The sequence below is a fragment of the Hibiscus syriacus genome, unplaced genomic scaffold (assembly GCF_006381635.1).
Source record: "Hibiscus syriacus cultivar Baekdansim isolate YM2019G1 unplaced genomic scaffold, ASM638163v2 tig00111273_pilon, whole genome shotgun sequence".
In the NCBI taxonomy this organism is placed as follows: Eukaryota; Viridiplantae; Streptophyta; class Magnoliopsida; order Malvales; family Malvaceae; genus Hibiscus; species Hibiscus syriacus.
Genome location: NW_024063040.1, coordinates 1,325,980 through 1,352,603, shown reverse-complemented (window position 1 = coordinate 1,352,603; position 26,624 = coordinate 1,325,980). Strand labels below are relative to the sequence as shown.

The 26,624-nt window shown below is 35.0% G+C and overlaps 2 protein-coding genes across 2 annotated transcripts; both read right to left on the bottom strand.

The window, feature by feature from the left end:
• Positions 1 to 69: 69 nt before the first annotated feature.
• LOC120157526 (O-fucosyltransferase 7-like) lies at positions 70 to 22,267 on the bottom strand. Its single transcript, XM_039168630.1, has 10 exons — positions 21,674 to 22,267; positions 21,060 to 21,159; positions 20,904 to 20,971; positions 20,469 to 20,557; positions 20,166 to 20,346; positions 19,945 to 20,073; positions 19,731 to 19,864; positions 991 to 1,175; positions 821 to 881; positions 70 to 496 (listed from the first exon to the last, which is right to left on the bottom strand). The coding sequence occupies exons 1-9, from the start codon at positions 21,752 to 21,754 to the stop codon at positions 835 to 837; spliced, it is 1,014 nt and encodes a 337-aa protein (XP_039024561.1). The 5' UTR covers positions 21,755 to 22,267; the 3' UTR covers positions 70 to 496; positions 821 to 834.
• A 1,699-nt stretch (positions 22,268 to 23,966) lies between these two features.
• Positions 23,967 to 24,662, bottom strand: LOC120157535 (blue copper protein-like). Its single transcript, XM_039168640.1, has 2 exons — positions 24,488 to 24,662; positions 23,967 to 24,331 (listed from the first exon to the last, which is right to left on the bottom strand). The coding sequence occupies exons 1-2, from the start codon at positions 24,651 to 24,653 to the stop codon at positions 23,982 to 23,984; spliced, it is 516 nt and encodes a 171-aa protein (XP_039024571.1). The 5' UTR covers positions 24,654 to 24,662; the 3' UTR covers positions 23,967 to 23,981.
• Positions 24,663 to 26,624: the final 1,962 nt, after the last annotated feature.

The following is a 26,624-nucleotide window of genomic DNA, read 5'->3' as shown; positions in this document are numbered from 1 at the left end:
AATAAAATCAATAAGATTTCACTATCCAATTGCCAAATGAAAAATCAATAGATAAAAATGCACGTACAAATCATATAACCTAAGGCAACTTACCAAGAGCATATGAATTTCCCGACTTTGGTTTCTATGCTTTACTTGTCCGGTATGTCCCAGCCTGTGAACAAGCCTACATCTCGTCTCGGAACAGCCCCGTTGTCGATTGTCCTCCGCCATCTTATCCATTGAAACGGAGCAAATTTCTTGGTGATCAAGATATACAAACTCTGCCTTTTTTGCAGTGGCAATATGGTGCCATTAAACAATTTAGGGGACCTTCAATGAAAGCAATCGTGCTATTTGCATCCATCTATCTGATTCTGATGTATTTACATTCTGTGATACCTTCTGGCACAAACATTCCGGTAATGGATTCCCGTAAAATGATTCTTCGGAATGAAACCTATCCATGCCCTTCGTTCCTGGGACAGGGCCTTTTCTCCTCCGAGGTGATCCTTGCCTGTAAAATCCATAAAAGAAGACACAAATTAAGTTGAGTTTGAACTATAGTATTCGGACTTTGGTATTAGTGTCAATTAGTCATGTATTTGATGAGTATTCGATTTTCATGTTAAAGTTTTTTCATATATTTGGAAGGTCATATGAATATCCCATACCCTTGTTTTGGAATATCGTCATGATAATCTAGAGCTTGAATATTACATACGTTTATACTATGATAACCTACTCCTCTGCTTCCACAAGCCATGATCTTCAGCATATAATTAACTAAAACAAGAACAACATATAATTTTTTGTGGATTGCAATGATCCGATCTGAAACCTTTGTGCCTTCCTTCAATACACCTCTCCCAAATTTTTCGAGTGTACGAACAAGCCCTTTCCTAAAGGAGAGAATTTGGAAACAACTTCAGGATAATAAAAAAGATTTGAATACGAATAAAGATAAGCAACTAAAAACCAGTGGGAGTTCAAGAAAATAAATCAAGTCACCTGTCGGGAGAAACAGTTTTCCTAAGTCCCAGAAAACGACGATGCCCTTCAACTGCTTTCGCCATGTTCCCGGAGTATGATGGAATGAAGACGTCACTTTCAACAGATACAATGTAATCAAGAGCCTCCATTTGAGATGAATGGTTGGTGAATGGTTCAAGCTCCTCAACAGAAGCCAGTTTTTCCTTCAAAAACATCACACAATCTAACTCAATTTCGTCCTTATTCCGTATCATTGAACATTAATATAACCTTTTCACCGAGTTTTATATTAAGTTCCAAATGTTTAAATGTTTCCTAGATATGAGTATCATATTCTACCTTACTCAATAACATGGGATAGCGAGATCGTAGATCAGTCATATGAGTATCACCCCCATATATATCTGTCGTAACCGGTTTTCGTCCGGGCACGAAATATTATATTTGGCGGGGAAATTGATGTGAATGAATAATTTTGAAAATAATTTGTGAGTCGCCATCGGCCTTTTGGATCAGGTAGGTCGAATACCTAAAAATTATCTTTTAAAAGAGTTTTTAAGAAAACCATATTTAAAAGATGAACTAATCTGCGTTTTATAACCAAAAATTCGTTCTTTTTAATAATAAAAAGGGATTCGTGGTCGGTTACGTTTAGGGAAGGATTAGCACCCCTACAACGCCCAAAATTGGTACTTTTTAATTATAAATTGTCTCTATTATTAAAATTTAAAAATTCAAAAATATATTTAATTTATAATCCTATTATTTCAAAATTATATAAAAAATATTTATTTATTTAAAAATATCCGAAAAGAACTTCTAGGTGCCTTAAGACAGCTCTTTTCTTTGATATTGATAAATATTAATTTAAATAATATGGTTTACTTTTTAATTTTAAAATATCAGAATAGGACATCCAGTTGTATTAAGACTGTCCTTTTTCTTCAATATTAAAAATAAATATTTAAAAAAATACTATTTATTATATATTTATAAAAATATTTAATAAAATATTTAATAATATAATAAAAATACAAATACTACTAAAACAATATATTTAAAAACAATAAAATAAATGAAAACATATAAAATAAACGAAAAAATAAAATTAAAAATCTAATTCATAATTAATCTAAATTACAGGGATTAAATATGTTATTTCTTTATTTGGTGACTAAAATAAAATTATCTAAAATTTGGATATTAGAATCAAATAAATTAAAAATATAAACTAAGGATTAAAATATTATTTATTAAAATTAATGGATTAAATCTGTAATTTATCCTAAATATATTATTTTAATATGAAGGACTAAAATAAATAAAATTAAAATTCGAAGACTAAATTAAAAATATTATAAATTCAATTTACTGACTAAAATGTAAAATTTACAAATACGAAGGATTGCGGACGGGGTTTAATTATTTCATAATTACGCGCATAGTCCTTCCCGAAACGACGTCGTTCGGGAAGGACTATAAGAGTCCAAATCGGCTGGCCCGAAGGGCCAGCCATTTCATTTCTTCTTTCTTTTTTTTTCTTTCTCTCGAACAGAGAGAAGAATTCTCTGTCTTCTCTCTAAACTGAGAGAGGCTCAGCCGGCCGGCAGCCGTTAGCCGGCGTTCATCCGCCGTCAACCACCGCCGCCGGCCACCGCCGCCGGTGGCCGGAAAAAATATTTTTTATCTTAAATGTAGATCGGACCGTCCTAATGACGGTTCCGATGTTTTTTTCCGTTAAACGGCTCCCAATCGGAGCAAATCTACAATAATACCTTCGGCTTTTCGAAGTTTTGGTGAGATCCGGTGACGGTTGGGGCTCTCCGATGACAGGGTAAGCTTTTGCCTCTCTTCTCTCTTTTTTCCTTGCTGTGTTGATGCTGACTGAGATCGTTGGTATAGTTTGTTTTTTTTTTCTTTCTCTGTTTTTTTTTCTGTCTCTGTCTCTAGTTTTTGTCTCTGCTTTTTTTTTTCAGGTTCGGGTGGTGGCTTTTATAGCCACCACCGTTGTAGCTGTCGGACCGGTCCGAAGAGGGGGCCTCGGTGAGTCACCGGACTACCAGTGGTGACTCACCCCGTAGCCTTGCATGGACGGCTGGCGTTGATCTTCTGGAGTCTTCCTTCTGGACGTGGCAGCGGCGGAGGCGGCGAGAAAACTATCGGCAGCCGCGTAGAAGCTGGGGCGGCGCCGCGTGGCCCTAGGGTATCAAACCCTAGGGTTTCTCTCTGGCACCATCTGGACCGTTGGATCTTGCCAGATCCAACGGCTGTGAGCTGAGGCGGCTGGGTAAATTAGGGTTAGGAAACCCTAACTGGAAACCCAAGTATTTAGGGTTTCTGGTTGGATTTGGATCGGTTCTGGTTGGTTTGTAACTGGGCCGGTCCAGTTGTAATTGGTCTGTAATTTATTATTTATTTAATATATTTAATAATAATAATAATGATAATAATAATAATACTAATAATACTAATAATAATAATAATAATAATAATATGGATAAAAAAATTAGTATCTTCAGCTGCCCTCTTTGCTCATTCTTGTGTTAACAAGAATAGAGCAAAGATGAAAAGATAATAAATTTTTTTTATCCATTTGGCTTTACTTTGATCATAATGGATATATTGAATAAATTATTCTCTTTCTCTAGATGAGTTCTTCTTATTATGAACTTTCTGCTGGGGATGATGATGACCTCCTTTCTATGATAGAGTCATTCAAAAGGTTGAATAAGCTCTTGATGAGTTCTTCCCATTATGAACTTTCTCTAGAAAGGCTAATGCTAATCTATCTCCTTCTGTGATAGTATCAAACAAAGGTTGAACAAGCTCTTCTCATTATGAACTTCTTCTTCCTTCTTCAGATGAGTTCTTCTCATTATGAACCTTCTCTGGCAAAATAATCAAGTGATGAATTCAAACAAAAGGTTGAACAAATTCTTCTCATTATGAACTTCTTCTTCCTTCTTCAGATGAGTTCTTCTCATTCATGAACTTTCTCTGGCAATGTTGATCCATCAAATGATGAATTTAAACAAAAAGTTGAACAAGTTCTTCTCATTATGAACTTCTTCTTCCTTCTTCAGATGAGTTCTTCTCATTATGAACCTTCTCTGGCAATGTTGATCCATCAAATGATGAATTTAAACAAAAAGTTGAACAAGTTCTTCTCATTATGAACTTCTTCTTCCTTCTTCAGATGAGTTCTTCTCATTATGAACCTTCTCTGGCAATGTTGATCCATCAAATGATGAATTTAAACAAAAAGTTGAACAAGTTCTTCTCATTATGAACTTCTTCTTCCTTCTTCAGATGAGTTCTTCTCATTATGAACCTTCTCTGGCAATGTTGATCCATCAAATGATGAATTTAAACAAAAAGTTGAACAAGTTCTTCTCATTATGAACTTCTTCTTCCTTCTTCAGATGAGTTCTTCTCATTATGAACTTATCTGGCAATGAATGATCCATCAAGTGGATTTGAAATCTTTGCTAAAATCTTTGAAATTTCTGTTAACAATTCAACAAGAATAAAAATGAATGAAAATGCATCTATTTTTGCAAATGCCTAAATATGATGCATGAATATTAAGTTGTTTGATTTCAGACTGGTGAATTGAGTATTTCTTCAATTGTAAAAAACCCAATATATCTGTCTTCTTCGAATCAAAGAATCTATCATCTTTGACAAATGTAGATGTAGATATAATGTCACAGAACCTCTTGAGAATAAAACTCAATAGTATAAACTCTTGAAAAGCTTGCATTCAGGCAACATGTTGATTCTGATAACAACTCATCTGATTATGAAGTGACCTTTCAAGATGATTTCACAGATATCGATAGTTCTTTTAATACCGAGAAATCTTGAATTCTGATTCTGATGAGGAGAATAAACTCAATAGTATGACTAAGGCTGCTGATGTATTTCTTCTAGTAAAAGATAGGAAGTCATTATATAATGATCCCAATTATAAGCAAAGGCAAAACTTGGGCTATGATTTTTGAAAAGGAAGAAGCAGAAGAAACTTGAAAATAAGCTTCTTAATGAAGATGATCATGCAGTTCATCTTTCAATTCCAACGATCGGTTCTGAGGTTCCTACTGAATCAAATCAGATAACTCAAAGAACACTTCCAGAAGATGCTATTGACAAATTCATCTTCCAAATTCAATGATTGGTTCTGCCAAATCAGATCAGATAACTCAAAGAACACTTCCAGAAGATGCTATTGAGCAAATTCATCTTCCAAATTCAATGATTGGTTCTGCCAAATCAGATCAGATAACTCAAAGAACACTTCCAGAAGATGCTATTGAGCAAATTCATCTTATAAACTCAATGATTGTTCTGTCTAATCAGATCAGATAACTCAAAGAACACTTCCAGAAGATGCTATTGAGCAAATTCATCTTCTAAACTCAATGATTGTTCTGTCTAACCAGATCAGATAACTCAAAGAACACTTCCAGAAGATGCTATTGAGCAAATTCATCTTCCAAATTCAATGATTGGTTCTGCCAAATCAGATCAGATAACTCAAAGAACACTTCCAGAAGATGCTATTGAGCAAATTCATCTTCCAAATTCAATGATTGGTTCTGAGATATCACAACACTTATTTGATGTAGAGCCAGAATTTGTAGATTCGAAGTATTTCCATGCTACTACACTGAAAAGGGCTATATTCATAATTCTGCCAATTAAGAATAGATTTTCTCTTATTCTGCTTCCTCCATGTGTTGATGCTTTTCCATTGACAAAGAAATGATGGCTTTCATGGGATCCAAGAACAAAGTTGAACTGTTTATAAACATGTACATGAAGTGCCAAATTGACAGAAAGGATCTTGTAAGGTTCTTGAAGGTATGACAATGAGCCATCTTCGATTGTCCAGAAGTATGTTCTTGATGAGTGCTGAAAATGGAATCTAGTATGGGTTGGAAGGAATAAAGTTGCTTTACTTGAACCTGATGAAGTAGAAATGCTTTTAGGTTTCTCTAAAAACCATACACAAGGATCTGTATAAAGATATGTTTCCCAGTGGTATCAATGACTTGTTTCTTTTTGCTGGAATCAGTGCTGCAAAGACCATCTTCTACTGTTTTAGTATATCTTTGAAAACAGATGTGCAAGAACTGAATGGTGATCGGTTGGAGCAATTGATGAGTAGATTTGGCGGATTCGACCTTGTTGTCGGTAGCACCACTTGTAACAATCTTGATGTTCATGGCTTTAAGCTAGTGATGATTTGCCTACTTTGTATTCCATGTATTAACATAAAGTGATATTCAGAAATCTTTAAATTATTTCAAAATTATGTTAATTCAATAGAAAAAAAATAAATTGAATTTCCAAAAATAAATTGAATCTCAAATAAATTGAACTTGAAATAGATATAATTGTATTCAAAGTTATGGCAAGCATAAGAATAAAAATTCAAATGTCTCAACAAATTATAAGCATAAGTATTTCTAAATTAATCAAGTTGACACAATTTAGAGTAATGATGGAAGCTTTTGTCTGGAAGATCTCAAACGTTGTCAAAATGCTTGTGGATGTGAAGTTTCTTCCAAACTGTCAAAATCTTAAGAGGGTTCAATTGCCAGATGCCTAATATCAACCTGCATTTGAGCCGCCTTTTCAGGTTTTCAACTCAAATCCTTCATTTGGTTACAAGATGCCCTTTGCGGGTTTTCACCTTGACCCCCTTTCTTTTTCTTCTCTTTTTTTTATTTTCTTTTTTATTTTCTTTTTTTTTCTTTTTTTTTTTAAAAAAAATTCTCTTCAAGCATAATATTTCTTGACAGAATCCGAGTTTATTGGATTTTTCAGAATTTTTCCATCCATTTCTGCCAAGATCAACGCTCCTCCGGAAAAGGCCTTTTTCACAACGTATGACCCTTCCCAATTAGGCATCCATTTCCCACGGAAATCTTTATGTATAGGCAAGATCTTTTTTAGTACTAGATCACCCTCTTGGAATTCTCTTGGATGTACTTTCTTATCATGAGACTTCATCATCCGTTTTTGATACATTTGTCCATGGCAAATAGCTTTCAATCTTTTCTCTTCAATAAGGTTCAATTGATCAAATCTAGCTTGGATCCATTCAGATTCATCCAATTTTATTTCTCTCAATATTCGGAGCGATGGAATCTCAACTTCAATTGGTAAGACTGCTTCCATCCCGTAGACTAAAGAAAAAGGCGTTGCCCCAGTAGATGTTCGAACAGTAGTTCGGTATGCATATAGAGCAAAAGGTAACTTCTCGTGCCAATCTTTGTAAGTTTCAGTAGTCTTTGTAATGATTCTCTTGATGTTCTTATTTGCTGCTTCAACTGCCCCATTCATCTTTGGACGATATGCCACTGAATTTGCATGTTTGATCTTAAATTGTGCACAAAGTTCGGTCATCATTTTGTTGTTCAGGTTCAGAGCATTATCTGTAATGATCCTTTCTGGTAGGCCATACCGACAAACTATCTCTTTCTTTATGAATTTGCAGACTGTGGACCTCTTAATATTAGTGTATGAAGCAGCTTCAACCCATTTGGTAAAATAATCAATTGCCACAAGGATGAAACAATGTCCATTCGATGCCTTTGGTGTGATTGCTCCAATGACATCTATTCCCCACATAGAAAATGGCCAGGGTGTTGTCATTACATGTAAAGGAGATGGGGGTACATGAATCTTGTCTGCACATATCTGGCATTTATGACATTTCCTTGCATAATCAATGCAATCTGTGTACATGGTAGCCCAATAGTATCCATATCTCATTATTTTTCTGGCCATGGAAAGACCATTTGCATGTGTTCCACATATTCCACTGTGTACTTCTTCAATGATGTTTCGAGCTTCACTGGTATTTAAACATCTCAATAGCATTTGATCACTGCTTCTTCTATACATAATCTCTCCATCAAGAAAATATCCAACAGCCATTCTTCTCAAGGTTCTTTTATCAATTTCTGATGCATTTGGTGGATAACTTTGATTTTTGATATATTGCAGGATATCATGATACCACGGTTTACCATCTACCTCTTCTTCCACACTATAACAATGTGCAGGAATTTCATACACTTGCATTTTGATTGGCATCATATCAACTTTCTTAGTTGCCTGAAACATAGCAGCTAATGTAGCCAAAGCATCTGCCATTTGATTTTCTTCTCGAGGGAGATAATTGAAGGTAACTTTCTCAAATTCTTTCACTAATTCGAGTATAAAATTTCGGTATTCCAACAATTTGGGGTCTTTTGTTTCCCATTCTCCTCGCAATTGATACACCACTAACGATGAATCTCCATATATCTTGAGAAATTTGATTTTTCTTTCTATAGCTGCTTTCAACCCCATGACACAAGCTTCATATTCTGCCATGTTATTGGTGCAAAAGAACTCTAGTCTGCTTGTAAAGGGATAATAAATATTTTCTGGAGAAATTAACACTGCCCCAATTCCTCGTCCCAAAGCATTAGATGCTCCATCAAAGTAAAGCTTCCAAGTTGCAAATTCATCATTTGTTTTGACTTCTTCATTCATGGATATGCATAACAAATCTTCATCAGGAAAATTGAAGTTCAATGGCTGATAATCATTTGATACACGACTGGCCAAAAAATCAGCTATGACACTTCCTTTTATCGTTTTTTGGTTGACATATACAATATCAAACTCAGATAATAACATCTGCCATCTAGCCATTCTGCCTGTCAAAGCTGGTGATTCCATTAAGAACTTTAAAGGGTCAAGTTTTGATATCAACCAAGTAGTATGGTATAACATATATTGTCTGAGTCTTCGAGTAGCCCACACCAATGCACAACATAATTTTTGTATTGGTGGATATCGAACTTCACAATCAGTAAATTTCTTGCTCAGATAATAAATAGCTTTTTCTTTTCTTCCAGATTTATCATGCTGTCCTAGTACACATCCCATCGAATTTTCGAAGACCGTTAAGTAGAGAATTAATGGTCTATCAGGCATTGGTGATACTAAAATGGGGGCATTGGATAAATATTTCTTAATAATATCCAAAGTTTCTTGACATTCTTCATTCCAGACTTCAGGATTGTTCTTTCGAAGTAATTTAAACACTGGATCACATTTGTCAGTCAATTGAGAAATGAACCGAGATATATAATTTAATCTCCCCAAAAAGCCTCGAACTTCTTTTTTTGTGTTGGGTGGTGGAAGATCTTGAATTGCTTTTACTTTATCTGGATCAATCTCGATTCCTTTTTTGCTGACCACAAATCCCAAAAGTTTTCCAGAAGTTACCCCAAAAGTGCATTTAGCGGGGTTAAGCTTTAATTGATACTTCCTCAATCTCTGGAAAAGTTTCCTCAAATTTTGAATATGTTCTTCTTCAGTTCGGGACTTGGCAATCATGTCATCTACATATACTTCAATCTCTTTGTGCATCATGTCATGAAACAAAGTTACCATGGCTCTTTGATATGTTGCCCCTGCATTTTTCAATCCAAATGGCATCACTTTATAACAGAATGTGCCCCACATGGTTATAAATGTTGTTTTCTCCATGTCTTCAGGATTCATTTTTATCTGATTATATCCTGAAAAGCCATCCATAAATGAAAACCATGCATGCCCTGCAGTATTGTCCACCAATGTGTCTATGTGGGGTAAGGGAAAGCTATCTTTCGGACTAGCTTTGTTGAGATCTCTGTAATCCACACACATTCGAACTTTCCCATTTTTCTTTGGTACGGGAACAATGTTGGCTACCCATTCTGGGTATTTAGATGCCTGTAGGAAACCTGCATTGATTTGCTTCATCACTTCTTCTTTGATTTGCAACAACATTTCTGGCCTCATTCTTCTGAGCTTTTGTTGGATTGGTTTATATTCTGGATTGATTGGAAGCTTGTGTATCACTATATCTGTGCTCAAACCAGGCATATCTTGATAAGACCATGCAAAGATATCTTTGAACTCTTGAAGGAGATTTATCAATTCTTGTTTTATCTGGACTGTCAGAGTGGTACCAATTTTCACCTCTTTTATTTTTTCATCTGTTCCCAAATTCACAGTCTCAACCTCTTCCTTGTGTGGTAGAATTTGTTTGTCCTCTTTTTCTACCAATCTTAATAGTTCAGTAGGAACATCACATTCCAGTTCATCTTCACAACCATTGATTTCTTCCAGACATATAGGCTGCTCTAAATTTATCACTGGATTAAATCTAGGAATAAACATGCTATTAACACGGTGACACCTGCAAATTTAAGTCGGAACATTTCCGAAAGAATATAGTAAATTTATGAAAATAAATAAATGTAAAAATGTAAGAAAATGTAAAGAATGATTGCCATCTGAAAATTTTAAAGAAAATTTCTTATATTTAACATAATTTATTTTACAAGATAACAAAAAGTTTTCATATTTTTGAGCTAAACATAAAGATTAGTTCTGAATATTACTCTGCATTAATATTAAAAACTATAGGAAGATCTTCAGTGGTCCAATTGGTGAGTGTTTCTCCAGGAAGACATGGTCGAATCCTATCCAAGTATTTGCCAGTTTTGTTGTCATTCGTGATCATGTTGATAAATAATCCATTCATAGCTTCTTTAACTATGTCTTGATCTTTCGTCAACTTTTCTTCTTTAAAGGCTTCAACAAGCTGCTGTTCCACATTAATTGTTCCCCCTGATCTGAATGTGGTCTTCAACTGTGGGAAAGACATGTGTTTCCAAAGGATTTCTCCTCCTTTCAATTTTGCCTTTCTGTCTTCACATCTTCTTTTCATTTCTCTGTTCTTTTGTTGAAGATTGGGTTTAAACCCTAGCCCAAAACGGTCTTTTTTCATCTTTATACTGATAGGAACTGAAATCCCTTGAAGATTCTTTCCTAGACCTCTCCCAACTTTAGCTCCGATGCCTAAAGTTTATTGTACCGTCATCTTGGTGCAATCAGACAATTTGGGATATGGAATTTTGCTTCCTTCCGCAATAAAGGTTGCATTTACAAATTCAAGAGCTCGAAAAGAGCATTCAAGAGCCTCATCATTGGTGTCGATATATGGAACATCGCTTGTTATAGACGCAATGATTTCTTCTTCAGCACTGACGCATATTAGTTGTCCATCAACAACAAATTTCAATTTCTGATGTAATGAAGAAGGAACAGCTCCTGCTGAATGAATCCATGGCCTCCCTAATAGACAATTATATGTGGGGTGGATGTCCATAACCACAAAGTCAATATTGTACACGACTGGGCCAATTAACAACGGTATTTCCATTTTCCCAAGCACTTCTTTTTGAGTACCATCAAATGCTCGTACCACATTCTGATAAATCTTCATGTGTGATTGATCCAGAGGCATTCTTTCAAGTGTAACTAGGGGCATCAAGTTGAGAGCGGATCCATTGTCAATCAATACTCCTGGCAACACATGACCATGACAATGTGTCGTGATGTTCAAAGCTTTTACTGACCCCATTCCGCCTTCTGGTATTTCATCATCTGTGAACGTTATGTAATTGTCAGCGGCTATATGTCCCACAATTCTGTCAAGTTTATTGAGGGATATATCTTCGAGGATAAATGTCTGATTGAGAATTTTCATCAAAGCATTCCTATGCGCTTCTGAATTCATCAAGAGATCAAGAATAGAAATTCTCGCTTGTTGTTTGTGTAGTTGTTCAACCACACTATACTCACTATGTTTCAAGAATTTCAAAAATTCTTGAGCTTGCTTTTCTGTCACAGGTTCATTGAATGCTGGAAGGGATTCATCCTCAAATACCTTCTGAGGTATTGCCATGGCTTTTCCTTTTGCTTTCACTTGTTCTGAAGCATTGGATGTTTCGGGAGAGTAACATCTCCCACTTCTCGTAAAGAAACCGACTTCGCTCACTGCTTCAGACGTTGATGTTGTACTCAGACTTTGTATTTTCTCTTCTGTTTTATCTAGAGAAACAGATCCTCCTACCATTGAAACATTGGTAGTATAATTCCAAGGTACCCTGCGGGTATCTTTGTATGGAAATGGTAGAGGAGTGGTAATAACTACTTTTGGCCTTATTGGTGCCGGAATCACCGTGGATGATTTCACATTAATGATCACAGGATCATTTATTCTTTGATTTGGTTTAGAATCCTCTGATGAGCAAACATCATCTTCTTTTTTCCCGGGTTCTTCTTCAAAGAATTCTATTTCTCTGTTGTTCATCAATTTTTGCACCAAGTTTCTAAACTCAGGACATAGTTGAATTTCATGCCTTTTCTCCTGATGATATTCACAATAATTCTTGCCTTCATTCTGCTTTGGCCTGAATTGTTGTGGAATTATACCGGCTAAAGAAAGCTGTTGGAATATCCAAACAAATGGAGATTTAATTTCAGAAATGTCAGTCTTTGCTTTCTTTCTGTTCTCTTCCTGAATTGCATTCACGTTTTTATCTCCATGATTTGGCAATGGATGACTTGATGCGGATGGTGTATTGAATTCCAACTTCCCAGTGTTGATCAAATTTTGAACCACCCTTTTGAATGCTAGACAGTTTTCAATAGAATGTCCTGTAATTCCTTCATGGTAAACACAGTGTGCCTTTGTATCATACCAAGGAGGGAATGGTGGTTGCATGGGAACCAAAGGATAGGGCCTTATAACATCTTCTTTTAACAGCGAATCATAGATCTCTGCATATGGTACTGGTAAAGGTGTAAAAGATAACCTTTCATTTTCCTTTCGAGATCCTCTGGAATCTGCTCGATTAGTGTTTGTTTCCTCTTTCTTAACCCTTGGCTGGGTTATTGTAACACTTTTCGATGAATCCTTGCTGTAAGAATTTGTATTGTTGACTTCATTCTCCTTTTTCCGGTACGTAGGTCTTTTGGAACTAGACCCATCATTTGATTCAATCTTGCCACTTTTCAAGACATTTTCAATTAATTCTCCAGAAATGACCAAATCTGCAAAATTTCTGATTGCATTCCCCATTAGATGGTTTAAATAAGGAGCCTTCAATGTATGGACAAACATCACTGTGGCCTCTTTTTCTGACAAAGGTGGTTGAACTTGGGCCGCAGTGTCACGCCATCTCTGGGCATACTGTCTGAATGTTTCATTATTCTTTTTCTCCAAGTTTTGGAGAGTCCATCTGTTAGGGACCATGTCTGTCACATGGCGGTACTGCTCTAAAAATGCTTTAGCCAAATCTTTCCAAGATCTAATGTTGGCTTTGGTCAATTGAGTATACCATTTTAAAGCCGGTCCTGTCAAACTATCCTGGAAGCAGTGAATTAACAATTTTTCGTCCTTCACATATCCTGCCATTCTTCGACAAAACATAGTAATGTGGGATGAAGGGCATGTAGTACCGTTATATTTATCAAATTCGGGAGCTTTGAATTTGATAGGGAGGATTAGGTCTGGAACCAAACTCAACTCACTAGCATCAAATCCATAGAATGATTCAGTTATTTCCACGGATTTCATTCGTTCTTCTAAGCTCTTGATCTGTCTGGTCAGTTCTTCATTTACTTTTTGTTTCTCATTTAGCTCATTCAAATCTGGGATCAACTGATCAGTATTAAGATCCCCTACTTTCACATCTGATATAAGCGGATTTTTGCTTGAAGATGCGGGATCCACTTGTTGATCTTCATGTGGTTTAGCTTCTTGTAATGCAGATGTACGAGCATTGATTTGTATAGGGGTAGTACCAGAGTGATAAATTGGTTCTGGTGAAAAACCTAGAGGATATATGGGTTCTTGGTCGAAAGATACAGGATTTTCATGCATTTTTCCACTGATAGCCTGCCTTTTAAACATGTCCTCTATCTTCTTCATCATACTGTCTTGTGAATTTGCAATATTGGCTTCAATTTTTTCCAACTTCATTCTCATTTCTTCTTGTTCTTTATGATGCTGTTCCTCAATACGCTGTATTTTATCCTCCATAATTCTCTTAGTAGCTTGTCTAGTACTGTAGTGATGTAGTATTTCTCTTTTGGCCAGAGTAACTGCGATTGAAAAATCTTTTAATATTATTTCAAATTTTAATTAATGAATTTTAACTTAATAAATAAAATAATTCATAGCGAAAATTATGAAATGAATGATGAATGTATGCAAAATGCATGTATGTAAAAACATTGATCCCAAAAAGTTAACTGTCATAGAACAACTTTCATCGGTATACAAAAGTTTCTTTATAATAGTTCATAACTACAGATAAGGCGTAGCTTTCCTATTAAGCTCTATAATTTCTTTCATTAACCATGACACCCTCTTTCCGCACTTAGAAACTGGATCAACATGATGTTCAATTATTTTGGCTTCAACAGCTAGTTCCCCAACATATCTAGCAACTTCGCTCATTTGTACCATGGCCTCGAACACCATATTGCTTCTTTCTTCACTTCTTTCGACATAAAACTCAGTTGACTTTTGCCATTGTTCATTTGTTCCTTCAAGAGTTTGCTCTAACTCAGTGATTCTGACTTGACAATTGTGCAGAATTTTTTCAAGATCTCTAATGCGTCTTCGCAGTGAAGCATTTTCCTCATTACTTTCTTTGAGATCATTAGGTCCTAGACGAACCTTTTCTTGAAACAATGATTCTTCCAGTTGCAAAATGTAAGCATTAAACTCTGAGTTTTTGTTTCTAGACTGATCCAGATCCTCTTCCAGTTTTGTTCGTGCTTCTTGTGTTCTTTGATTAAGCTTCTGGATTTGAACATCTTTGTTTCTGCATCTTTGCATCCAATTGCTAGCCACTTCTTGTTCTACCTCAAGTCTGGTGTTGAAATTTTTTCTTTCTAGCTCCCATTTTCCTTTTTCAACATTGGATTCTTCCATCTTTTGGTCTCTGATTTCAAGCTCAGCAATCAACTGGTTCATTTCAGATTCAAATCCCTTGAACATGATATTTTTCTCGCCTTCAAATTTAACAAAGATGTCATTCTTCATCTCTTCTAAATCTTTGGCTCGATCTCTTTCTCTTTGCATTTCATTCATGATCTCACGGTGTTCAGCCTTGTGTTTTATAATTCGCTCTCTTCTGTCGACCTCGAAATCTTCCATTTTTTTCTTTCCTTTTTCCAAGCTTTTGAGTAGACGGCTATTCTTTCCTTTCAGATCTTCAACTCGTCTTTTCTCAATGTTCAATTCTCTGGTCATCTGTACCGTCGATTGGCTGGGTCCTGATGCTTTTCGGGATTTATATAACTCCTGGTAATTTTTCTGTAAGGCTCTGTACTCATCCTCACCTTTTTCTTTATCTTTTCTCAACATTGCACATTGTGATGAATGAGAGTCAATGTCAACCCCCAACATAGCTTTATCTTGTCTCATTTGCTCTAACTCTTTCGACCAGCCATCTCTTTCTGCTTCAAACTCAGCTCTCAAGATTTCAATCTCTGATGGAACCACCTTAATGCGATCTTCCATAGAAATATCCTCATTTTGATCTGGTAGAGGAATATTTTCGTTTTTCCTGATAGATCTCCATTCTTCATAATCAGGAGTTAACATTTCTTTTGCTGCTTTAGCTCGGATGCAAAAAATTGTTTTCCAAGCTGTAACGGCTTCCATGATATTTCTTTTATAATTTTTGCTGTGGAATGCGAACTCAGATGACTGTAGTCCAGCAGTGACAGGTACAAATTGACGACCTTCATACTGTCTTATAACCAGCAGTGGTGCATATCCAATTCCTCCCCATAATCCGAGCAGCATTATCCAGTTGTAATCACCACACCTGTAAAAGAATTCCCTTTGGATTTGCCACGGGGCGCGCCAAACAACGTCATTGCTTTGCAGATTTCGAAAGGCATTAATCCACATATCTTTCTTAATTTCTTTCGGCCATTCCTGCTCTAGAAATTCTTTTAATGGTGAATAATCCGTATTAAAGCGTCGGTATGAAACCTTTTCTGTTCTCCAGAAATGACTACGGATCCAAACATATAACAACTGGGTACACCCTGAGAATCGTCCACCTCCTAGCCTTCTGCAAGCATTTAACGATCTGAAGGTCTCTGCTAGGATGGCAGAAACAGGATTAATCTTCTTCGGTAGCTGTTCAAACAAGTCTACCACTGCAGCTTCAACATATTCCAATACTTTTGGGAAGATGACCATACCATATATACCCAGAGCAAATAGATCGAATCGTACTTTAGCGTCTGGATGACTCTGAATAAGCTCTCTGATGTTGGTCCAAGCAATGCCTTCGCTTTCGCCTTTTTGTTTGGTACGGGATGCTACCCATTCTTCTCGTACCCCAGCAATCTTTGCTAATTTAACTCGAAAGGGCTGAGTTTTAATTGACTTTGAATATATTCGATTATCCAAAGCCCCTTCGATATGTAGCAAAGTTGTATATTCTTCAATAGTAGGGACCAAGTCTTCCTTATTGAGAGTGAAGCAATTGTACCCTGGATTCCAGAATTGAATTAGGGCTCGGAGTAATTCATCATCAACTTCTACATAGAGCAAATATGGGATGTCTCCGTAAGTCTGATAAAACTGCAATTTTTTGTTTGAATCCCAACTTTCCCAAATGCTTCGCAAATCTTGCATATCATTTCTTTTTAGTGAAACTGAAGCATAACTGGCCAAGTCAGATACATAATCATCCTGCAGACTGTCTCCTGCTTGTCTTTGTAAATCCTCAGCCCACTGTCTTACTTCCGAGTTTAGAATTATTTGACTTGAACACTTTTTATCCATAGATGAAGGCTTTCCAATGAGACAATTAACACAAGGATCAATGTCTTTTATCCTGTATGATGCAATGCAAACAGAAAAATAAAGAACACACAAAAAGAAAATAAATTAGTTTACATAATAAAGAAATTTAATAATAATATTTACATAAATATTCTTTATTTAAACATGCTTTTCTGAATTTAAATAATTTAAATAAACATGTAATTTAAATAATAAATAAATTAACAGAAAAGACAGAATTCATTTCTCCTGTGTGTACACCTATTTTGGACAAAATTTTGTCATGACTTTGGATTGGAAGAGTTTCTAAGGTTTTTTTATATGCAGGGTTTCAGATCTAGGAGTAAAGGTACCCGAATTGTCCTTGTTAGTGCCCCCTTGGGTTGCTAACCCTCAATCCTAGTCCATTACAGACTAAAGTGAATCGAGTTCAATTCGAGGGGATACATTTCTCTATGCCTGACACGGAGAATAAATTCTCACGAAGACAGAGCATATGAACCCCGAAAGTTACTTGCTAGGTCTGACACGGAGAATAAATTCTCACGAAGACGTTGCTTTCACTCTCACTTAAAAGGGACAACTCAATTATAGAGCTTTATGTTATGCAATGCAAGTGTTGTGTGTGAGGAGAAATGTTCAAACTTTAGAAAAATAAATAATGAAATGAAATACTTGCAAAGAAAATAAAACATATAAATATTATAAAAATAATAAATAAATAAAAAGTTTGAAAAAAAGAATTAAAAATTAAATATATAAATTTTTAATTTTTAACTAATAGAGACAATTTATAATTGATTTTTTAAAAGTTTGACCATTCCCCAGCAGAGTCGCCAAGCTGTCGTAACCGGTTTTCGTCCGGGCACGAAATATTATATTTGGCGGGGAAATTGATGTGAATGAATAATTTTGAAAATAATTTGTGAGTCGCCATCGGCCTTTTGGATCAGGTAGGTCGAATACCTAAAAATTATCTTTTAAAAGAGTTTTTAAGAAAACCATATTTAAAAGATGAACTGATCTGCGTTTTATAACCAAAAATTCGTTCTTTTTAATAATAAAAAGGGATTCGTGGTCGGTTACGTTTAGGGAAGGATTAGCACCCCTACAACGCCCAAAATTGGTACTTTTTAATTATAAATTGTCTCTATTATTAAAATTTAAAAATTCAAAAATATATTTAATTTATAATCCTATTATTTCAAAATTATATAAAAAATATTTATTTATTTAAAAATATCCGAAAAGAACTTCTAGGTGCCTTAAGACAGCTCTTTTCTTTGATATTGATAAATATTAATTTAAATAATATGGTTTACTTTTTAATTTTAAAATATCAGAATAGGACATCCAGTTGTATTAAGACTGTCCTTTTTCTTCAATATTAAAAATAAATATTTAAAAAAATACTATTTATTATATATTTATAAAAATATTTAATAAAATATTTAATAATATAAAAAATACAAATACTACTAAAACAATATATTTAAAAACAATAAAATAAATGAAAACATATAAAATAAACGAAAAAATAAAATTAAAAATCTAATTCATAATTAATCTAAATTACAGGGATTAAATATGTTATTTCTTTATTTGGTGACTAAAATAAAATTATCTAAAATTTGGATATTAGAATCAAATAAATTAAAAATATAAACTAAGGATTAAAATATTATTTATTAAAATTAATGGATTAAATCTGTAATTTATCCTAAATATATTATTTTAATATGAAGGACTAAAATAAATAAAATTAAAATTCGAAGACTAAATTAAAAATATTATAAATTCAATTTAGTGACTAAAATGTAAAATTTACAAATACGAAGGATTGCGGACGGGGTTTAATTATTTCATAATTACGCGCATAGTCCTTCCCGAAACGACGTCGTTCGGGAAGGACTATAAGAGTCCAAATCGGCTGGCCCGAAGGGCCAGCCATTTCATTTCTTCTTTCTTTTTTTTTCTTTCTCTCGAACAGAGAGAAGAATTCTCTGTCTTCTCTCTAAACTGAGAGAGGCTCAGCCGGCCGGCAGCCGTTAGCCGGCGTTCATCCGCCGTCAACCACCGCCGCCGGCCACCGCCGCCGGTGGCCGGAAAAAATATTTTTTATCCTAAATGTAGATCGGACCGTCCTAATGACGGTTCCGATGTTTTTTTTCCGTTAAACGGCTCCCAATCGGAGCAAATCTACAATAATACCTTCGGCTTTTCGAAGTTTTGGTGAGATCCGGTGACGGTTGGGGCTCTCCGATGACAGGGTAAGCTTTTGCCTCTCTTCTCTCTTTTTTCCTTGCTGTGTTGATGCTGACTGAGATCGTTGGTATAGTTTGTTTTTTTTTTTCTTTCTCTGTTTTTTTTTCTGTCTCTGTCTCTAGTTTTTGTCTCTGCTTTTTTTTTTCAGGTTCGGGTGGTGGCTTTTATAGCCACCACGGTTGTAGCTGTCGGACCGGTCCGAAGAGGGGGCCTCGGTGAGTCACCGGACTACCAGTGGTGACTCACCCCGTAGCCTTGCATGGACGGCTGGCGTTGATCTTCTGGAGTCTTCCTTCTGGACGTGGCAGCGGCGGAGGCGGCGAGAAAACTGTCGGCAGCCGCGTAGAAGCTGGGGCGGCGCCGCGTGGCCCTAGGGTATCAAACCCTAGGGTTTCTCTCTGGCACCATCTGGACCGTTGGATCTTGCCAGATCCAACGGCTGTGAGCTGAGGCGGCTGGGTAAATTAGGGTTAGGAAACCCTAACTGGAAACCCAAGTATTTAGGGTTTCTGGTTGGATTTGGACCGGTTCTGGTTGGTTTGTAACTGGGCCGGTCCAGTTGTAATTGGTCTGTAATTTATTATTTATTTAATATATATTTAATAATAATAATAATGATAATAATAATAATAATAATAATAATAATAATACTAATAATAATAATAATAATAATAATAATATGGATAAAAAAAAATTAGTATCTTCAATATCTCCTGCAGCAATGTATATAGGGGTTTTCGATGGGAATCCAAGAGCTAGGTAACTGGTATACCTGATTGTCTTCAGCTCTTTAGCTTCAGCATTAGATAAACCATGTCTGCATCCACTAAAGGCAAGCATGTCATTCTCATATCGTAAATGCAATGCGATTAAATGACCATAAGACCTCATTCGGTCCACCAGCAACTGCAATGTCAGCAACTTACGATGAATAGAGAAAAACATACTGAAGACTCTTAAGAAATGATTAAAGTCAAACTGATTACTTTTATCATTGCTTCAATTTTGGGTGCAAAATGAAGTGCTTCATAGCAAGCCCGACAACGGAGCTTTTGTATATCTGGAGGCAGATTGTTATTTGCTAGGCGAGAATCAGACTTAGCAGCTCGAATAGCCTAGTAGAAAATGGGAAATAAAAATGGAAGAGTACTTACATCAGAAAAGTTGCATAACCAATCAATCATGATAAAGATGTCAACAAACAAACCTGATATTCTTTCCACAGGCTGCCTATCATATTCCGGTAGTACGATAAGGCAGACCCACTTTTAAAATGCTTAACAACTTTGGTAGCAGAAGACAATTCCTTGCGAAGTTTCTTTACGAATTTAACATCATTTGCCAAAGCATTAATGAAATGGTCCTCGTCAAAAACATCAGAGAAATTGCTGCAAGTCAACAAGGAAGCAAAAAATAATAATATTAGTCAGTAGGAAACTCGGCCAGAGATAGAAAGTAGTAAAGTTGTACTACTTTTCGCCAAGGAGATGAATTAAAAAGGAGAGGCTACCTAGTATCTTGCCAAAATGATCCTTTATCAAGTTCTGAAACTACAAGTGTGCCATTTATTATACGGGCTATAGCTACCATGTCACATATCTGCAACTCAAGAATGAAACTCAGTCAGCTAAATGATCAAGAAGAACTGATATCCCTATTTAAGTACATAATAAAATGGATAGATTGCCAATATTTCAGTCATTAAACTTGAACATATGTAATATTTTGATCTTTAGTGTGTCCCTATAGCTACAGGAGATGTAAGAGTAGTGTGCGGATGATACTTTGTTCATCTGTTGAGAATGGATATCTTGATGTCTGCATCTCTATCCGGGAACATCAACGATGAAGGAATACGTCACGTTAGCAGATACATCATATATCCAGAATGAATGAATTTCATCAAACTAGTAATCAACCTTGAAAAGAGATAGAAGATATATACCCCAGTCCACATTTGGTTGAGCCCGCCATTTGTACGAACTAGAAGATAACCTCTTGACTGATTAGGAGCTAAACAAAAAATAACAAACTGAAGATTCAATTTACAAGTATAATGTTGATACCTTGAAAGAAAATTTTCAAAGTTTAACTTCTTTACCTGTATGGTTGGGACTGGGCTGTATGCAGGGCACAAAATCACGATCTTCAGGCGGCTTCCACAACTTCTCAAAATTCAGATTTCCACTGGCACCATCAAACTGTTAAATCTAAAAGAGTGAAAAACATGAAAGTCACATGACTACCTCGCATCAATAAAAGTCTATGTTGCTCCGACTCTTCATTTTTGTTGAAGTAACCATACACTCGTGTCCAACACATATACAGATATGACCTTCAAGAGTCTCCAAATACATGGAAAAATTAGAAAAAAAATCCGACCATACCTTTGTTGAAAACATACTTGTTTCGACACTCACATCCGAGTTCGAGTAACATAGATAGAGGTATATACTAGACTTAAACCAACGACAAGCTAGCAAGCAAGTTAGATAGCAAACAAATTAGACATCCTCCCAAAAGGAATTTTTCAATACCTAATCAAGTTCTAATAAAGTGGCTTATAGAAAACAAGCAGCAGGGTACAATGCGAAGGAATATAATCCAGGAATAACTAGAATTTCTTTTCATTCTTTTTTCGGGAGGGTTTTCTTAATTTTCCATTTTCTCAGCAACCAAACAGATTATTGAAACAATTAAAATAAACACAAAAACCTTGTGAAATGACATAGGAGTATTGGAAAGATGCGGCGGAGATTGCAGTTTCGATAAATGAGGCGGAGCCTCCTCCTTCATCCACCTTTTCTCTTCGCTTAACTTCTGGTACTTAAATTCACGTTGCTACAAAAACTCAAAAAACAGAGAAACGAAAATCAAATTCTACATTTTATACCTTAACTGAAAACAAATAATGTCACATTTCCAAAAATGGAAAAGAGGTAAACAAATCAAGCAGGCAATTGAAGAACACGATATTTAGGGGGGGAGGGAGAGGGGGAGAGAGAGGAGACTTAAGTGATGGTAGGGAGCTTATAAGTATCAGATAAATCAGAAACACGGGAAGAAGGGAACATATGTACGTATCCAGAAAGCAGTCCGACAAATGATATGGTGCATGTGGCACACATTAATATTTTCTGTGGTAGTACAACCGCCGCCGCCCTCCGCCTCCGTCGCTGCATCATTTCCTTTCCCTCCTAATGGAACAAACAAAACAAGAAACGGCCTTCTCCTTTTTTATAAAACGGAACCGCAGAGCGATGCACCGCCTTTGTAAGACAAAGCAATAGAAATGAATCAAAACCTCTATTTTCTTCTTCTTCCTCCTATTGGCTCTGTTTTTATTTTCTCTGATAGCGAGAGAAGGATACAGCGTAAGGCATCACCGCATCAGTTTTTTCCCCTCAATTTTTGTCAATTAAAAAAATGTGCAAATTAGTCTTTTTCGACCAAAAAAAAATACAAAAAGAAACCTTAAAAATCCAAAGAAAAAAAAATACTATACAAATTCTAGAAGTAATATAAGATCTTCTAAAAAAGGTTAAATTATAAAAAAATATTTTTAAAAAATAACAATTTCAAAATTTTAAATAAATAAATCATGCAATCAAGTTTCTCTTATAAAAACATATAAATTATTTTAATTTATTTGGTTTGGTTTGGTTTGGTTTGAAAAACTTCTCAATATATAAAGTCTATACAGTATTTGTTCTAACCTAACATTTTATCATATTATTAATAAAATTTAAATGTTAACTTAACTTCAATAAAGTTTAATTTTACACGTTCAATTAAAAAAATTGAATTAAATAGTAAAATAAAATTAATCAATGTTATTAATATAATTTTTCATTTGATTCAATTTGATTAGTATGAAACTCAACTTTAAATGTAAATAAAAAATAATTTAAATTTTTATCCCTGAAATACTAACAAGAAAACCTCAACCATTTTTTATATTGACATATAATACATTTAAATAAAATATACTTTATTTAGATTCACCTAAATTTGAAAAAGGTTTTTATCAAATATCTATGTCGAACCTTGAGTTCAGCCACTCCTTGGACAAATAGCTACACTTAATGTATTAAGTCTCCACCTAAATAATTGAAAATAATTTGGCATTAACCATCGCCCTAACAAAAAATTATGAAAAAAATAATCCGGTAATTTAAAATTGAGTTTAATTTATTTTTTTTAACGATGGTAACTGAATTTTATTAATAATAGAATAAATTAAAATTATAACCCATCAAAAAAAAAGATAAATTTGGAGAAAGTAGTCACTAAAATACTCATACCTAAAAATACGAAAAAATTAAAATCTTCCATTGAGAAAGATAACCAATATCAAAACCCAATAACCTTCATACAAACTCTTTGTCTCTGTCGAATGAGACTCTTGATAAAGTAATAAAGGAGTGGAGAGCGAATCAAAAAATTTGGCAAGCTGTTTCGCTACATAATTCTGATTATATTAACAAATAACATTTTATCAAAAGAGAGGATTTGATTATACGTAACTATCAACTAACTAATTATAAAATAAATGTCGTGATAGATTTTGTACGATAACCAAAACGACTTCAAAGGTATGCAAAAAAGTACTGAAAATCATGAGTATCGTACCACAAGAACAGAGGAAATGCGAACTACAAGAGCAAAGAAATATTATATCACAAGGATAAATATTTTTATACAAAATTAAAAATACTAAAAAAAACAAGAGAAATAATATTCCCGATAGTCAGTAACCAACAATAAAATTTATAATATCGTTGATTAAACAATGATCAAAGAGAAAGAAGAAGATACACAAAAATATTGAAATAAAATTGGGTTGGATTTAATTTATTTGATACGCTTGCTATTGTAATATATATAAAACCCTGAATGAGGCTTTAGTTCAAGTTCATGATAAAGAAAATTACAATGATAATAAAATAAAATAAAAAAAAGTGGGGGTGTGGTGGGGCCCGGGGGAATAGAAAACCAGCACTGCCTCTATCCGGAACAAAGACTAAAATTCTTGCCGAGAGCTTATACTTATGATCAAGATAACCAATGACGCAACCCAAGTTGAGAAGAAAGCCGCAAATGGCGAACGGTTGGGTGAAGAAGACGATGAATCCGAGTTTGTTGTTGTTGTCGTCGTCATTGTTGCGCTGCCGGACTCAACTTTGATGGCGAGCTTCATGCCATCGGTGCAATGGCCGGGAACACCACAAATGAAGTAAATAGTTCCGGCAGTCTTGAAAGTGACAGTGGTGGCTCCACTCTTATCTGATCTTATTGCATTACCCACAGTGCATGTACTATAATCACTTGAACTTACTTCATCCACTGTATGCATGGTTGGGTAATTGAAGGCTAGGCAACCAAAAGTCCCAATCGTTAGTTCATTATGGAACATGAAAAATTCGAAATTAATTCAATTAAATTTATCCAATCATTGAAAAGTTCAAAATATGAAAGAATTGGACGAAATGAAGGTTTCAGTTAAAAGATTTGGATTTAAGAACTCACCAAGGGTATCACCAACTTTGAAGGTCTTGCCTTTAGTCCATGTGCTATAGTCAACACCAGTTGTCCACCCAGAGGTGTCACCCACAGTGTGAACTGTGGCCAAGCTTGGCACAACCATGCCCACAACTACCAAAACACATTCCACTTCCACACTCGAGCTTGCCATTTTCTTCTTTTACTTGAGAAAATAGACAGAATAAGACCATAAAAGCAGAGAAATAAAGAAGAAGCTTTTTGTGATAATAATTTTCTGGAATGGAGTCCCTTATATAATGCCATGAAATGATCATGAACAGGTATACAACAAAGCTAGTCCAAAAGTAATCAATTATTAATTCAACATAAAGGGACTCTCCAATAACATAAATATGCTGTGTAATTGAAGCCATCTATTGACCAATTTGAAAAGATGGATTGTGAAAGAAAGAAAACCCCCACATTTTTCTTCAGATTCTTTGTGAACAGATAAGTTGTTGTGATCATGTGGGTGTTGGCAACCATTGGTGTTTTGTGAGAGGTAGATGAAGAAAGTTTCAAACACCATTAATGAGAAAAAAATTGAAAGAGACGTGATAATTCAATAGATGTTGGAACATAATATGCTTGAAATTTACTCAAACCAAAATGTATCGATATTAAAGAGACGAACCCCCTCTTTTGAAAACACATAAATCTTGCATTTTAGACTAGATGGAAGAAAGGTATGATATCTTGCACCTTAAACTATGTTGCTCTTAGTTTTGTCCATCTTTTGACGTGGAATAAACACACACACATATTTAGCTTCTCTTAATCTTTAAATCTCGACTTTCCACCTAACCTTAGACAATGTCTTCATGCGGATGATTTTAACTCCAACACAATACGGTCATTCTACTATTTACCCAAAGTAAAGAGGCAATCTAGAAAGCAAATAAATTTGGCAATGCTTAGGAGATGGGTGGTAGAATTGAGCAAATAGGGTAAATATGGTTTAGCCCATGGATCCTATGCTAGTTAGTCCAGTCAATAGGGTTGGACTTGAGATAGGCATGAGTCGATTTTTGGCCAACTCAACCCGACCGATAAAAATACACCCTCCACCTGAGATCTTGATTGATTCAAGTTTAGGATGACTTCATCTGACCCAAAACCCAACCTGTCTTTTGAGATAAAACTCACCCAACCTCATCCTATCCAATACAAATATATATGATTTTTAATTTTATGTGATGAAATAGGGATGTAATTGAAAAAAAAAATATAGATAGTGATATTACTACAATTATCTTTAAATATATAACGTATAATTACATTATTTTTTTCGAGTTGGGAAATTTTCACCATAAATGCGAACTCGATTCAATTTGATATCATAATCTAAAAAACTCAATCCAACCCGACCCAAACTCTATTTCAACAGCTAAATGCAGTAGTTTTAACATCAGAAAACAAACACTCAATTGCAGAGTACGTCTATGTTGGTCGAGCCAGAGTGTTACGGGTATGTTTAGTTTCTTTTAAGTTCTTCCATGTATTTGGAGGGCCATATTCCAAAACCATCTTTTGTTCTTCTCATCCAGTACTCGGTTTTCTTCAACGAAATCGATACCATAGTAGTAGACAGAGCAATATATGCTGAGAGGTTTTCTAATCAAATCAAAAACTGAAATTAATCTCCTTTAAAGCAGGTTCATTGTGTTCAATTTATTTCAACTCTCTCTATCAGCAATAAAGAAGAATGGGTTCATTACGTCTTCTCAGAATCCGATGTGAGTATCGATTGCGAACATGTTTTCAGCATTGGTGTATCTCTGATACATAACTAGATATGTGTTGAACATGATACTTTAGTAAAATAAAGAGTGAGAGAAACAGAATGCTAAACTAAGTGTAAACCAATCAAAAATAAGAGTGATGACATAACTTTACAAATTAGCTTGAACATCTATCACAGTTTTTTTAAAACAAACTTTTTAAAATTAAACAAGCCTAATTTACGTAAATAAAACATAAAGTATAACGATTTATCTGTTAAAATACGAATAAAACCATAAGCACATTTCCTCATTCGATAAATCTAAATGATTATCCAAAGAAGAAGAAAATCCTAACCAAATACCAATCAATCAATTTGCATCATTCCTTCTTGGTTGCT

Coding starts and splice junctions, on each gene's coding strand:
- LOC120157526 (XM_039168630.1), bottom strand. CDS start 21,754: ATGAAGGAGGAGGCTCCGCCTCATTTATCGAAACTGCAATCTCCGCCG. Junction 20,558..20,903: donor TCAACCAAATGTGGACTGGG/GTATATATCTTC, acceptor CTTGAGTTGCAG/ATATGTGACATGGTAGCTAT. Junction 882..990: donor AAAACTGTTTCTCCCGACAG/GTGACTTGATTT, acceptor TCTCTCCTTTAG/GAAAGGGCTTGTTCGTACAC.
- LOC120157535 (XM_039168640.1), bottom strand. CDS start 24,653: ATGGCAAGCTCGAGTGTGGAAGTGGAATGTGTTTTGGTAGTTGTGGGC. Junction 24,332..24,487: donor CAAAGTTGGTGATACCCTTG/GTGAGTTCTTAA, acceptor TTGGTTGCCTAG/CCTTCAATTACCCAACCATG.